This window comes from Schistocerca nitens, chromosome 2, assembly GCF_023898315.1.
Source record: "Schistocerca nitens isolate TAMUIC-IGC-003100 chromosome 2, iqSchNite1.1, whole genome shotgun sequence".
NCBI lineage: Eukaryota > Metazoa > Arthropoda > Insecta > Orthoptera > Acrididae > Schistocerca > Schistocerca nitens.
Genome location: NC_064615.1, coordinates 560,483,074 through 560,499,041, shown reverse-complemented (window position 1 = coordinate 560,499,041; position 15,968 = coordinate 560,483,074). Strand labels below are relative to the sequence as shown.

General features: G+C 35.6%; 1 protein-coding gene across 1 annotated transcript in view; it reads left to right on the top strand.

The window, feature by feature from the left end:
- The window catches only part of LOC126236597 (forkhead box protein K2), a 107,667-nt gene extending 92,290 nt beyond the window's left edge, over positions 1-15,377 (top strand). Inside the window, exons 9-10 of the mRNA XM_049946021.1 lie at positions 11,645-11,765; positions 12,599-15,377. Of these exons, the coding sequence (XP_049801978.1) occupies positions 11,645-11,765; positions 12,599-12,761 (284 nt within the window). The 3' untranslated portion in view covers positions 12,762-15,377. The remainder of the gene's footprint in view (positions 1-11,644; positions 11,766-12,598) is intronic.
- Positions 15,378-15,968: the final 591 nt, after the last annotated feature.

The window sequence follows — 15,968 nt, the reverse complement described above, 5'->3', positions numbered from 1 at the left end:
ACACCTGAGTTACGGCATTTATGTACATAAGTACCATTTTGCATTGACATTCTTGCAGAATCCAGTTACCAGAATATCACAACATTTAAAATTAGTTATAAAAAAATTTTCAGTCTGAGACCAAAATTATTTTGCACAAGTTCTTATAAATATAAGCTAATGTGCAAAGTTCCATGAAAATCTGAGATGATGGCTGACATAACCTGCGGGATTTGACGTGGAATGACCCGCTAGACATTTAGTGCAAGACAGTGCTCCACTTTTAAAAATATTGGCATGTATGCTGTTGCTCTGGTGGCCTAGTGTCATCAGTTTCAAGACAATTAAGTGGAGAAATTTTATTTTAATAAATATTTCCCATTATGCTTGCTTTGAACCAATCTACTTTGCTACATGGAAGGGACACTATAAAGAGAGATATACAGGCATCTAAAATTTTGATAGACGACTCCAAACATTTGAAATAGGCTACAGAAGTTACAACTTGAATATCCAGCAGTAAATGTTTAAAAAAAGTGAAGAATTCAGCCCCATAGCACTGTCAAAGCCACATAAGTAGAAACACCACAAAGTTTTCTAAGTTATTAGGTGAAGATGGATTTATCAAAGAATGTTTGCAGATAGTTGAAGGTATAATTGTGTTTCAAGAGGGGAGAGGACTTCTTGAATGTTAATTGCTCAAACTATACTCTTCACAATCACAGGACTGAAAAATTATTTATTTCTGTCTCACTTGTGAAATGTAGCTGACTCATATAATCAGCTTTAACTCATCAAAAACTGCTGTATCTTGCAAAGAAAATATGTATGCACTTACAGAAGAATTCAGAATTACTGAAACATTAAAACTGTGTGCCATACTGGGACCTGCATCTGAAATCTTACCTTTTGTGGGCAATGCTTGTCTTGACGGAGCTATTCAGGTATGACTCATGACCCATCCTCGTAGCTTCATTTGTGCCAGTACTTTCCTCATATTATTCAGGTACGACTCGTGACCCATCCTTGTAGCTTCATTTGTGCCAGTACTTTTCCCATATTTTCTGTTCTTCATATAAGCTTTTCTGTGTATACCTAAAAGGACTAGTATTTCTGAAAGGAATCATGTCATGGAGCTATGACCACAGCCAAGGAGTTTAATCTGTGAGTGTAGATTGAGTGTCATGCTGGGGTAAATCAGTTGCTAAGATTAGATATAGGTTTGAGTCCCAGTTAAGCAAGAAGTTTCATATCCGTGCACACTCTTCTGCAGAGTGGAAGGTTAATTCTGCTGCAAAATTATTGATTATTTAGTTGTTAAAGGGCACATCTACCAGTTAAGATTGTTTGCACACAGTCAGTAATTTTCAAAAGATTCGATCTCAAACGGCATTTATTATCTGTCGTATGCGCAGATGGTACACATCTTTTTAAGTGCTTAATTTGATTATCTTACATGTTAACTGTTAAAAGCTTCCCCACTTCACTGACATTTGGCTCTATTCTTCCTCACATGTACAATTTAATGTAAGTGAAAATAGTTTTAGACTACAGGCCTTGTATATCACATAGGGAACCCAGATAGATATAGTTTATTTTATTTTAATTATTATTTGAATACACAGTACCTCAGATTATCATTTGTCAAGATGAATGTAATATAATTCTACAATTTGCACAGTAATACAGAAAATAAACAATAGGAGTAAGCAACATGATTTTTCAACACACGGCTGGACATAAAATGTTTTATTTATTTTTGTTTTATTTTTCTATCCCTCCCCTCTCACTTACTACTCTTTTTTGAGTGATCTTTAACATTACCATTTTCTAATGAGTACAATAGAGTGAGTCATATACACAATGTGTCAAAACTTCTGGAATGGTTTGGATTAGGTAATGTCTCACTTGTTCTGCTTGAACAGTTTTTGACTTTCACATTGTCAAAATGACAAGTGTATGTCACTTGTTAACTACAGTGCTTATCATACAGATCTTTTGCTTGCAGCTGTATCACTAGTAAAAATTCAGCAACTGCAATGAAAATAATTTATAGACTTTAAAAATCTAAAAATATCTCATCAAAGTATGTTGTGCATGAAAGAAGACTTAAATAGTTCAAGTGAGGAAAAATGTAGAAGTCACACACAGTTTACCTTTTAAATGTTTGTATATGTTTAACACTGAGAATTTTCATATAAGTGTTGATTTTGGAGTAATGTTAATGGTAAATGTTACATGAGAATTAAATATGTAGTAAAATATGAAGGAGATTGTATCAGTTACTGTTTTTGTGTTCTTCAGTCCAAAGACTTGCTTGATGCTGCTCTACTTGCTAGTCTATCCTGTGCAAATCTCTTTATGTCTGAATAACTACTGCAATCCTCATCCATTTGAACCATCCTATTGTATTTAGGCATGCCCTTCCCTCCATTGCCTCAGTGATTATTTCCTGAGGCCTCAGGATGTGTTCTATTAACTGATCTCTTCTTTTAGTCAATTTTGCCATAAATTTCTTTTCCTTCCAGTTAAATTCTTTTCCTGCTCATTAGTTATTTGACCTACTTACCTAATCTTCAGCATTTTTCTATAGCACTCTATTTCAAAAGCATCTGATCTCTTTTTGTCTGAGCTGTTTATCGTCCACATTTCAGTTCCGTACTAGGTTATGCTCCAGACAAATGCCATAAGAAAAGACTTCGTAGCATTTAGTTTTACATTAGATGTTAACAAATTCCTCTTTTTCAAAAATACTTTCTTTGCTGTTGCCAGTCTTCATTTTATATTCTATGTTATTTCACCATCCAAATAACTAATCTCATATATTACTTTCAGCTTTTTATTTCTTAATCTAATCCTCTCATCATCATCTGATTTAATTTGACTACATTCTGTTGCCTGTGTATATATTTGTTGATGTTCATCTTGCAACCTCTTTTCTCAGACACTATTCATTCCATTCTATTGATCTTCCAAGTCCTTTGCTGACCCTGACAGAATTACAATGCGATCAGAAAACCTCAAAGTTTTTATTTCTTCTCCCTGAACTTTAATACTCATTTCAAATTTCTCCTTGGTTTCCTTTGCACCTTGCTTGAATGTACTGATTGAACAGCTTCGGGGACTGGCTACAATCATGTCCATGTCACATCTCAACTACTGTTTCCTTTCAGATCCTTTGATCCACATTACTGCATTCTGGTTTCTGTACAAGTTGTAAGTAACCTTTTGCACACTGTAATTTATCCCTGCTATCTTCAAAATGTCGGAGAGTGCAGTACAGTCAGCATCATCAAAAACTTTCTCTAAATCTACAAACGCTATAAATGTAGATTTGTATTTCTTCAGCCTACTTCTAAGATAAGTTGTTGAATCAGTATTGCCTCACATGTTCCTAACATTTCTCTGGAAACCAAAGTCATCCTTCTCAAGGTTGGCTTTCAGGAGATTTTCCTGTCTTCTCTAAATAATTTCTGTCATTATTTTTGCAACCATGACTTATTAAGCATGTAGTTCAATAATCTTCACACCTGTCAGCACCTACCTATTTTGGAAGCCTTGTTTTGACTCAGATGTTTCAGTGCTGTGCCATATTTTTATTTGTTTGAATTTTGTAAAAACACCAGAATTATCAAAGAATAACAACAAAATTGGCAAAAAATGCCAAATTAAACTGAAAAATTACATCAAATTTGGCATCTAATTATTGTTGGACATTTGATACGTGTTATAAAAATGTACATGTGTATGTTCCACGTCCCCTCCTAGTAACCCACTGAACAGATTTCGACTAAACTTGATTGAACTGTTACTGTTCGGAACGATGTGCTGTGGGGGTAAGAACTATCTACATATCAAAGAGCTCAGTGTGTGAATTAAAAGACAATGTACGCATCGATGTGCGAATACCCGTATGGTATTCATCCAGTATTTGACAATGAGAGCAAGTAGCGATTCATAGCAAACATTACAAATAACTTTAAACCTTTATGAAACTTTCCTTGCTGACAACCCCTACACAATGATCAAAGGAAAAAAGCTTGAGGTTGGACTCCATTGGGAACCACGTGCTCAGTGACTGCAATTTTAGTATTGTAACAAGAAAAATGGCAGCCTCAGTCATAAGAGGTTTGAAATCATTCATTACAGCAAATCAATTTCAGTTATTGTGTGACCACCTTCAGTGCAAGTATTTAAATCTTGAAGACTCATGGAGTAATAGCACATATTACAATTTAAACATGGCGTCAATATGAAAGAACATAGCAGCTAACAAACAAATTTTGAACCGAGTCTTCTAGACTAAAATATTTGTGCTGAAGATGGTTACACAGTGACTGAAATAGATTTGTCATAATAAATGGTTTCAAACTTCTTACACCTGTGGCTGCCATTTTTCTTATTTATAATGGGAAAAAGTTTGTCTCTTAAGAAATATTTGCTATTCATGCATTAAAACTGCCGCCTGAAGCATGACGTTTTAATTTATTACTTCTCTACTACTGTGTTCACAACACATTTTGCAAACAAGATTTACATATACTACTGAATGTACCCGCAAAGTAAACATTGTACAAACACATTCCAGGAGTTACAACATCATTAACATTGAGATGCATGAAAATGAGACTGCAGGGCGAAATTTGCAAGAAATACAGGTGGAATATGTGTACAAATATGTGTGAAATATTTTAAATAGATGTGAAATGTATTTGACATGTGCATACACATGCAAACCACGTCTAGAAAGCTTATCCTAAACCCCCATAATATTTCCAATAAAATTTGATACACACATTAGTTATGATCTGGTGCCAAAAAGAACCATCAGCTTCCTATTGGGGTGAGGGTGATAACACGGAGAAAGTAGGGAGGAGGGGCAGGAAGAGATGGACAGGCAAAGAAGGGGAAGGAGAAGATGGATGCAGTTGGGGAAGGGAGAGAAGATCAGAGGGGGAGGAGAAGATGGTCAGAGAGAGTTGGAGAGGAGGAGGAGATGGACTAATAGAAGGTTGGAATAAATACATATCCAGGCAATGCCAGGTACTCGGGGGGGAGGAGGTGAGCTACACTGCATATAAGAAGGCCACCTCTTTCTTCCTCACCTCAGTGACACCATCTGCGTTCCGAAAGATGTATCTGAGGGCTTAATTTAAGTGTAGTTTGCCGATAGAAGGAAATTAGGTGTGAGGTTACAGCTATTGTATCAGTACAGACAGTAGGCTAAAGAGAGATAAAAAGGTAATGCTCCTGGAGATAGTCCCATTTAATTTAGGATTCAGAGATAGCTGCATGGACATCACACATTAATTTTAAACACCAAAATTTGCTCACATGTTAGTGTCACTGGCTGTTATATATTCTCATTTTTTCACCTGCAAATACTATCTGTGGTTTTGCTAGTGAATGATCACCAGTAGTACTCTTAAATATATACATTCTTGACACTACATTTAAACTAATCAGTGAGAAATCAAAGTAGATTTTGGCCTTTAGATGTAACCCTTCTGTGAAATGCAGCGGTTGCTTCTTCCTTGGTGGTAGGTACTTTCATAGAGCACATTTGATACTGGAAACGGAAATTATCTGTCTGTTGTCATGTTATACTTCGATTATAGAAATTTGTGCTACTGCAGTTATTGCATAAGAAAATGGATTGTTTGGCAAAAAGTGTGAAATTCCTCCTTCCACTAAACTCTCCATCAGGGTTAGTTTATTGTAGTGGCTGTGCCAGGCTAGTAATGCAGTGGATCAGGAGAGAACGCATCTTCTGTATGGGCACAGACTGCACCCAGAATGACTGAAGTCAAGGAGATGTTTTCTTAGAACATAGACCACACTTAAAATCACTGCCATAAAAGTTAGATTGCAATTTTGGAGGACTATGATCTACCTTCCCCCTGGCTGGAAAAGAGTTTCAGAAACTCTACCTCCTGGGCATGATGAGGAGTGGATAACTTAGAAGTCCCTGAGTAGACTGAGATTTGGAGTTGGCCTATCAAACATTAGTTTAACAAGATGGGGCTGCACTGATAAAGATGATATTCAGGGTGACTGTGTAGAAGACCAGGCTGTTCATCATATGCTTTAACGCTGACTGTGACCAGCCTCCTGCACAGAATATGTTCATCAAGGAACAGAAAATGCATTGAACATGGCCAAGTTTTGGGAAAAAGTAATAAGCCATAATTGTGTATAATACATATGGTTTTGATAGGAGTGTAAATATATCTCATTGTTAAGAATTTTTTGTAATGTGCCGAAACTGTTGCTGATCCCCTGAGAGACTCTATAGAGAAACGGAAAAAGGCAGGAAGAAGAAGGCATGGCATAATGCTGAATTAATTTGGTTTCATTCAGTACAAAAGATTTTGTGTTTGTATTAAAGCATATTGCCATGAAAGTGGAGTCAGTCAGCTCTGACTGAGAGTACTGTATGTTGTGCATACAAATGATAAATAATTATTTTGTTCTATGGCTTGTATTTCACTCATGATATTTCCACATACAAGAATTTTGTTGTTTGATAAGCTGCATGATATAATTTTGTCAAGATGCACAGGTATCCTGAACGTGTGAGCCATTATACTGAAGTTTATTCAGTGTGCAGATCGGGACTTGAAGAAATAGCTGCTTTGATGTGCAAAAGTGCAAAATTATACTGATGGAATGAAAACTTTCTGTCAATGAATATTTATATCCTTTACATCCCTGTTAAAATCTCCAGTAAATTTTGAAGAGAATAATGCAAATTTTGAATGGTTTTTGTAATGAATTTTTGTCAAAATACTATAGAAGTCATTGACCGATTTATGAAGAATAGACTTCATTAGAGGTTGCTTGTAATTGTGAGCATTGTGCTGTAGGTAAAGAAGTTTGCCAAACTTTGATGTTGATCCCGTATTCCATTGAGATGCATTAGTTAATCACATACCCAGTAAAAACAGTGTGACTCAGTGTTTTACATAGGCAGGGCTACACGTTGACCTAACTTTAAACCACTTATTATTGAGAACTTTAGTTCACTCTGAAGCATTTCCTCCATTATTCCCGAACAGTTCCATCTCATTCGTGTAATAACCATGTTTTTGGACAACACTCATGACAATACCATGCCAGGAGATTTGCTAAGCAAATCATAACAAAGAACAGAAGTCCACCTTTTTAAATCACCATTTTACAGTAATTCACTGTTCTTGGATAGAACACACTGAAAGTTTACCAGGAAATTCTAGGGTTTATGTGCTCCAGATCAAGAAGATGTGCAAAAAATTGCTGCAGGAACTACTACAGCTCCTATTTGGAGAGCATCTCAGTGCAATTAACCCAAATAAAGTACACCTCTGAAATTGTCAATGAACTGTACACCAGTGTCACTGTGGCAGTCAGTTATTTGTTGGAGAAATTGTTTGGATGTAGAATATTTTATAATGATAATGGACTCTCAGATATTAAACACTTTTTATTTCTCTTCTGTCACATACTTTTTCAGTCCCTATTAATATCAATGCATCCAAAATTCGAGAATAGTGAAAAACTGTCATGGAAGCTTTTCAGTGATACAACTTGAATGTGATCCAGATTTAAAGACTTTATTTGCAGTTTAATTTCATGAAGGTGCTATTCATTTAATTAAATGCATGTATTACACAAATATTTTGAAATGTTCCAAATTACTTATAAATTCATTAATAAATTATTTCCACACTCGTGGAATATGGAGTACAATGTAATTGACAACTGCCTCGCCTCTTCTATTAGGAACAGCTGTATTGCAACAATGACCATTCTTGCAGTGGACAATTGTACAGGGTGATTCAAAAAGAATACCACAACTTTAGGAATTTAAAACTCTGCAACGACAAAAGGCAGAGCTAAGCACTATCTGTCGGCGAATTAAGGGAGCTATAAAGTTTCATTTAGTTGTACATTTGTTCGCTTGAGGCGCTGTTGACTAGGTGTCAGCGTCAGTTGATGCTAAGATGGCGACCGCTCAACAGAAAGCTTTTTGTGTTATTGAGTACGGCAGAAGTGAATCGACGACAGTTGTTCAGCGTGCATTTCGAACGAAGTATGGCGTGAAACCTCCTGATAGGTGGTGTATTAAACGTTGGTATAAACCTGAACGTCAACTACCCGAGGCGATGGATCGGCCGCCAGGCAGCCCGTGACAGAGCACTTCATCACTGGCCTCCAAGAAGCCTTGATCTTACCCCCTGCAATTTTTTCTTATAGGGGTATGTTAAGGATATGGTGTTTCGGCCACCTCTCCCAGCCACCATTGATGATTTGAAACGAGAAATAACAGCAGCTATCCAAACTGTTACGCCTGATATGCTACAGAGAGTGTGGAACGAGTTGGAGTATCGGGTTGATATTGCTCGTGTGTCTGGAGGGGGCCATATTGAACATCTCTGAACTTGTTTTTGAGTGAAAAAAAAAAACCTTTTTAAATACTCTTTGTAATGATGTATAACAGAAGGTTATATTATGTTTCTTTCATTAAATACACATTTTTAAAGTTGTGGTATTCTTTTTGAATCACCCTGTATTTTCTTCAACACTGTCTGAAGATTCGTCAGACTCGTAAGTTTTACCACTGTCTGTAACCACTGCAGGAGCATCAGTTTCAGGTTCACTTTCATCAGGGAAGTTGTTTGTCACATTCAAGACTGAGTTCATCTAAAAATGCTTCCCGTATAGCATCTACCATTAGTAAAATGTCACTTCTACGTGCTGTTTCCACATAAACATTTTTCGCACTTAGTGACAGAACAGTTACACAGTGTGTACTCCAGGGTCACAGGGACCCTTAAAAAAAATCTGTGTGTCACATTAATTAAACAGCAATGTTCCAAAACTAAGAACATTAGTCCTCTACTAGGTCCCAAGTCCTCTACTAGGTCCCAATCGATGCTGAATGGTCAGGCTGATCCTGATGTACCCTTCTAGGATTAAGGGACTATAAAATCGAACAGAGACCAAGTGAGTATAAGAATACTGTAGAACCATCCGGACTAAAAGCAACAGACAAGATAATTTTACTACATAGTAGACCATGAATCAGCTGCAAAACAAAAGAGGATTTCACCATCAGTTCCCCATATTTTTCAAACGAGGAGTGGAGAACATTTTATATGCAGATAATGTTGAATGTGCTGCTAAGAAACAGTTGAGTAGTGTACGAGGCATCAACAATGACAGTTCACGTAATTCAGATAGAAGAAGAGATAATCAATATTATTCAGCACCCCAGAGCTCTGGACATACCTTTCTTTTTGAGAAATGAGTAAGAAAATGGATATTTCTGTACTTTGTATAAGTGGCACAGTCAGATTATTCAGAGTGACATTTACTACTGGTCAAGTAATTAAGGGACTAGTTGACATATCAAAATATATTCTGAGGCATATTTTATTTGGGACCACTTGGTGTGCAACTGATTAATACTAGACCACATCTCGAGGTCTTGTTCTCGCTTCCTGAGCCCGGTGTCCCAGTTTCAATTCCTGGCGGAGTCAGGGATTTTCCCCTGCCTCGAGATGACTGGGTGTTTGTGTAGTCATTTCATCATCATTCATGAAAGTGGCGAAATTGGGCTGAGTAATGGTTGGGAATTTGTACGGACGCTGATAACCGCGCAGTTGAGCGCCCCACATACCAAACATCATCATCCTGATTAATACTATTAAAGATAGAGGAAAGAAACACAAACATTGATCACAGCTTGAGGTAGCAAATGTTACTGGAGGATTCCATAGTCCAACTGAAGACTGTTGACTCTCTTTCCAGTAATAGATGTATTCGAAGATGAGGACAAGGTCATCCATGAGCGACTATAGATGACTGTGTGTATTTAAATCGGTATTGGCACTTTGCAGTGATGAACCATTGTTACAATTACTTTACCTACTTCTTAGCTACTCCACTTTTACAAAAAGTGTTCTTTGTACTCTTGAGTCATGTAAACAATGATTGTCCTTTCCATCTTTGAGTTGTGTAAATAATAATTAGAGAAAACTACATCAGTATGTATGTCTTAGTCAGTTTATGCAGCAATCATATCCCTTATGAAGCTAAAGTTTTATCTGTTCAACAGTTCTGATACACAGCCTACATATTTGGTATGAAGTCTTGTAATGGCCCACGAAGTGAAGGAATGCTGAAATACAGTGTGTAGTGTTGACATTTTAGTAAACTATTTGTGGACTGACACATATTACTGTGTGTCTTGAAAACACAAATTAAGTGGAGACAATTGATTAATGATTGTCCTATAATGTCAGATAAGAAGTGGGACGCGAAAGTCTGTCGATCATTCAAAGGTCAAACTGGAGTAAATGCAGGGTTCTGTTCTTTTTCTGAAGAGAATTCCATGCTGCAGCATGGAGATTGTGGATTAGTACTCATACTTTCTGCTTGTCGTGCAGTTTATCTGAAGTTTAAACCTATGGCTGTTGTTTTAATTAATTGTGTGTCTGTGACTTCCAGATTATCTGGTGACATCAGGAAACAGATTTTTTTGATTAATGAAATTTTTTTACATTTGTGCAAATACTGTATCACATCAGGGCAAAGTGAGTGAGTAAGTGAGTGTGTGTACTTCAGTGCTGATCTTCAGTTTTAAAATGAGCAAAGGTATCTGTAGGTTTTTAAATTGTAAATAAATACGGCTTACAGACAATTTCAGATGAATGTGCAAAGAAGTCTTTGTACAGAAACACAGTGTCTGTACTATGTTGATTTGTTGACAGTAGCCAGGCTTGGAGAACAGGTTACTGCTGTGTTATAGGATTAATGATGGGCTCTGTGAAAACAGTAGTTCCACATGAATTGAAGAAATCTGAGAGTAAGAGGTAGCTCTCCCTTTCCGTCTGATCTACCCTCTACCCCCTCCTCCCCCCCTCCATCCCCCCCCCTTTCTCCCACAGTATAGTATGATCTCAGTAAATTTGTTGGTTTGGGTCTTCTTTTGGCCATTCATATAAATACCAGGTGGTATTAGAGATAATTTATTATTGATATTTCCTGTTCACCTGATATTTTTATATCATATGCACATTTGGACTTAGTCTGCCACTGTGTTGGTTTTCTTGATTTTAGTGTCTCTTCCCAAGTGTAAAAATTATACTACAAAAAGCTGTCAACGTGCACGAAGTTCAGTTATTATTTCGGTGGTTAAAATTTTGTACTAACAAAATTCAGTATGTGCACCCACTATTCTGAATGTTATTACCTTTTTGATGAGAATATGAAAAGAATGAGGATATGTGAAATGAAAAGCACTGATCCACTGCTGGATAGGGGCTGTTCTCACATTGCTATGCTAAGATGATCATTAAAATAGATGATACTTTTACGTATCTTGGTACTGTTTTTGACATAGGAGATTTTGTAATTTTGCTTAGGATTTTGATTTGGTATTTTTTCCAAAAACTTGAAATAGTGATGGGGTGGATGATCCTGCTACGTGCTCTGCTTGTGAAACTACTTAGAGAATTTGAAAATTTAAAAAAAGTGTTCTATTTCTTATATTTTCTTTCATCATAGACTAGTTTGAAAACTTTTAAGTATTTGATTTATCATCATTGTGTGCAATAATTGTATAAGATAATGTGTAGTTTGCTTAAATCCTAAATAGTAACAATTTAATTTTGATTTACAGAGAAGTACCTAATGCCAAACAGCACTACCACCCTTGTGAGTATAGCTGAGGAACGCTCTTTGTCCCCAGCTACTTTTACGCCAGCTCCTGTAATTGTGCAGGCTGCATACTCTAATTACAGGTGGGTATATGCAATTATTTACAACAAATGTTCACATATTACAAATTAATTCATTTTCTGTTTGATAGAACTGAAATATAACTGCTTTATTGTTGCCTTCAAGGGACATGGTGACTGCAGTGGAAATTTGTGGTATTAATTCTCGTGTAACCTATACTTTTCTTAGAATCTCATCGATTTTGCTCTTACCGTGTGGATTATAACAAAATTGCAACTGGAAATTGAGTACAACATATACAATGAAAAGAGAGACTTGAAACAAAATTTGTCAGTTAAAACACCTACAAAAAATAACTGTACAGTGTATGTTCAAATTAATGCTGTGTCATAGATAATGATTTATAAGTTGTGAACTTTACTGGTTTAGCTTGTTTTCTGAATTAAGTTTTTTTTTCTTTTAATGGGGTGCCAGACCTGTTGTAGCAATGCAAATGGAAGGTGTTAAAAGCATAATGAAGATAAGGCAAGGGAGAATGCATGTAGAGAAGAAATATATAACAAAGAGGGAAGCTTGGAATTACAGAAACACTATTTTAGTGAAAACATCTTGTCTGTCAACAGATATCATGCTGCATTAAAAATCGGTAACCTGTAATGTATCGTCAGCAGAAATGTCATGAAGGCTTTAATTATTGGACAAGTTAATTTATAATCAAAGCACAAAACTTGTAGTTAGGCCAACTTACCTACGTTAGAGTTCACAATCTTGCCTTCCAGACCTCTGTGTTTCCAAAGCAATTTATGCAGTGGTAATTGTACTTCATGTTGCATTTCTTGCTTATATAACTTGATTGATTGATGATGTAATGCGGATTTTATTTTGTAACTTGCAGTAACTCATACGTCACAACTACCACCTCAGCTGAACAATCTCCCCAGCAAACAACTGTTAAGAGGGAACTTGAGGTGGTTGAGGAGGCTGACACAACACTAGAAGAAGAAAGTAAAAAGAAGATGAGGATTGAGAACAGTCAAGATGTCTCAGGAGATAAATGATGAATGTTTGAGACGTTTGTGTGGTGAAGAACAGCATGTTCTAGTCCACTTCATACGGTACCAAGTGTAGTTCTCATTTAATAGTGAACACTGTTATCATGACTGACTGTTACATCAATTTTAAATCCTTTCTTAACTCAGTTTATTTTTAAATGTCAGCAGTTGTTCCTTCCCTGTCCTATCCTTCCCTCTTCATTCATTTTATACCTAGTTTATTAGGATTGTGTGACATCAATAGTGTAAACAGTGGATTAATTGTCACAAAGTACAAGGAGTTTAATTTTTGTAGCAGAAACCTGTTATTGGCCGCAGGTGAGGCCAATGTTATTATGAATCAGTATTTTGCTTGTTTGTGTTATACAAGGAAAAGAGGTACTGGTAAAGGCTAGCACAGAATTCTTTACCTTCTTTGGTTCCTGTTCTTAAGTAAAAGTTTTAAGTTGCAACTCAGAGTCACTTCATTGATTATGAAGAAATCCTTATTGTACTTGTATTTCCAGGAACAAAATGCAAGTAACACCAGTACAAATCTGAATGAATCCTACAGTAATTTTTTAGTTCTTTTTTGAAAATGTGAGTGCAGTGGGTATATTTGACTTTTCTTGTAACAGAAAATGAAATGTCTGATGTTTTTCATGTGAATAGTTTACACTATAAAAATATTATAATCTTAAATATAAAAAAAACTTATCACTGAGAACAAAACGCCATGATAAAATGCTTTTTGGTATGAAGTAAACACCTGAAGCATTCACAAGTGCTGAAAAAACCTTGCCTTAAAATATTTAATCATTCAAAATGAAATTCAGCAGAATATTCAATCCAAGACTCAACTGTGAATGAACTTGGGCATTACGTGTTAGAATAATGTGATCGTTGGAACTAGTTTTAACTTACGGTAAGGACGTAGAGTAAAAATTCTCAACTAATGATCATAAAATTATTTAGTTGCAGTTAGTTTTGAGTGAATTTTATACGAGACACATTTCAGTGATTTTCATTGAACTGAAATAGTTCAGCATCCATGTGAGAGCTTTTAGTTATACTTATTTTTCAATTTAAAGTTTCTGTTACAGAAATTTCTCAATCGTTATGCAAATATGAACTACAGCAAGAACTGTAGACAGGTATGTGGAAGTTTATCTTGCTTATTTATAACGTTCCACAATGCAAAATGTAGGAAAAGAAAATACAACATTTGTATACATTTAATGTTTACAGACTGCAGCCTCATACATAATCACCAGATTAATAGTTATTGGAAGTGGAAAATTTTTATAAATGGCTAAATATATGCATTATGAGAAGAAATAGTTTCTTTAAAAATAAAAGCCTATACCAGTTTTGTTTTTTACTGTATTCAGATGTATTAGTAGATGTGACACCTTTAATAATATGATACCATTGTTAACAATTTCTCAGTTCTGCCTTAAACTTGTTAATGGTGACTACACTAAGCAATGCAATAACTGTTGTTTCATCACATGGTGCTAGTGTGCTGTTGAAGCTGTGATGTCTCATTGCTTTCATGCTGTGCAGTTCGAAGGTCCATACTGAAGGAAATTGTTCTACATTGTGGTTCCTTCCCCTTATCATAACAATTTGATGTACATATATTTTGGAAGTTCAGAATTAACTGATACTACGTTACATCTACCAAATACTGAAATAAAACCTGTGGCGCTTTATTGTTGGAAAGAAAATATTAAAGTACAATGTTAGATGAAATGCTTTTAGGACACCAGGTCTTGTTAACACAACTTGTTGTGGGGAAGAATAACTTTTGTGTCATATTTTGTCAAATAATGTAGATTTGCTTGTACAACGTTGTAAATGTTATGATTCTTTTGTTAGGTAAAGAGTGAAAAATGAGATACCATTATTTACTTATGAATATATATATGGTAACATGTATAGATTTATAGTGTCTTCATTGTTTCTTATTTCTGTGATTGGTACACTAGTGAAGAGATTATTTTGAAAAGTGTGATTGTTTCTTGTGCTCATTAGTTTCAGTCCTTGTTATAAATTCTGAATTCTATGTATATTTTTACATGCATTCAGTAGCTGCTTGTGGCGTGGAATATACATGTCATTACACCACACAGAAAATTTACTAAATGCTTAAAATAATTGTAGAATATTCATCCTGAATGCAGGTCCCTTATTCTGTATATATCATTGTAGATAGACACTTTCAACAGCTGTTGTTTATTTTAATAATAAAAGTCCTTTAAAATAATGGAACAGTAACTTAGACAACACACCTGTAGTCACATATTCTTGTTCTGTTTCTGAGTGCTATTGTTTGACAAGAATTACATTAATCTCTCTGTCTCTCTCTCAAGTAAAAAGTATCCAGAAATAAAACTAAAAACAGTCGGCAGTGCTGAGAAGATTGCTTTGAAGACTCATTGCTGTACACACCATATCCTAACAAATGTATTGTGCCCCTACTCTATTATGATGTAGTCAAGTTATTCAGCAAACATAGTGCATGAGGAAAACTGTGAAATAGCTTGGCATTTTTGGTACTCCCAAACTTTCCCAAAGGTAAGTTTTTCATTAATTCTATCACTACAGAAAATGATGATCAATTGTTACTTAAACACACATACTGATATCAGATGTTAATGGCTCACCATTAATGATTATCATCATCTCCTTGTGTCTTCTTCTTTGGAATATTTTGTGTCAGAAAAATTTGCATATGCTATTAAAATGGCTTTTTAATTTTCCATTCCACTTTTAACCTCTTATTTCAAATGTATGCCTCTTCTCACTCTCTTCTTCCTACATTAGTGGACGACCCTCTAGAAACTTGATATTTAAACAGCTGCTTTGTTTTATTCAGCATGGAGAGTAAGAGTATAATTCACTGTAGAGGCTTTCAGGGCAGGGTAGTGGCATGGCTACATTTACACTGGCTAACTTTTAACCTCTTTTTTTTTTTTAATCAATATTTGGAAGCCAGAACAATTTTTTAACTTGTGTACGCAGCCCATAATTTGTCAGTTTAGTTTCTGTTTCTGACTGGAACACCAACCATGTATACTGACTTCATGCTGCCAGGAAAATGAGATTTAGTAGACTAGTTAATAACAACAGAGGCTGTTAATATGCCAACCTCACCACTATAACTTTCTCTCAAAAGTACTAGTCTCAGAGTATTGTGGAAGACCCATTGCAGAGTTGGGAAGTATTGCT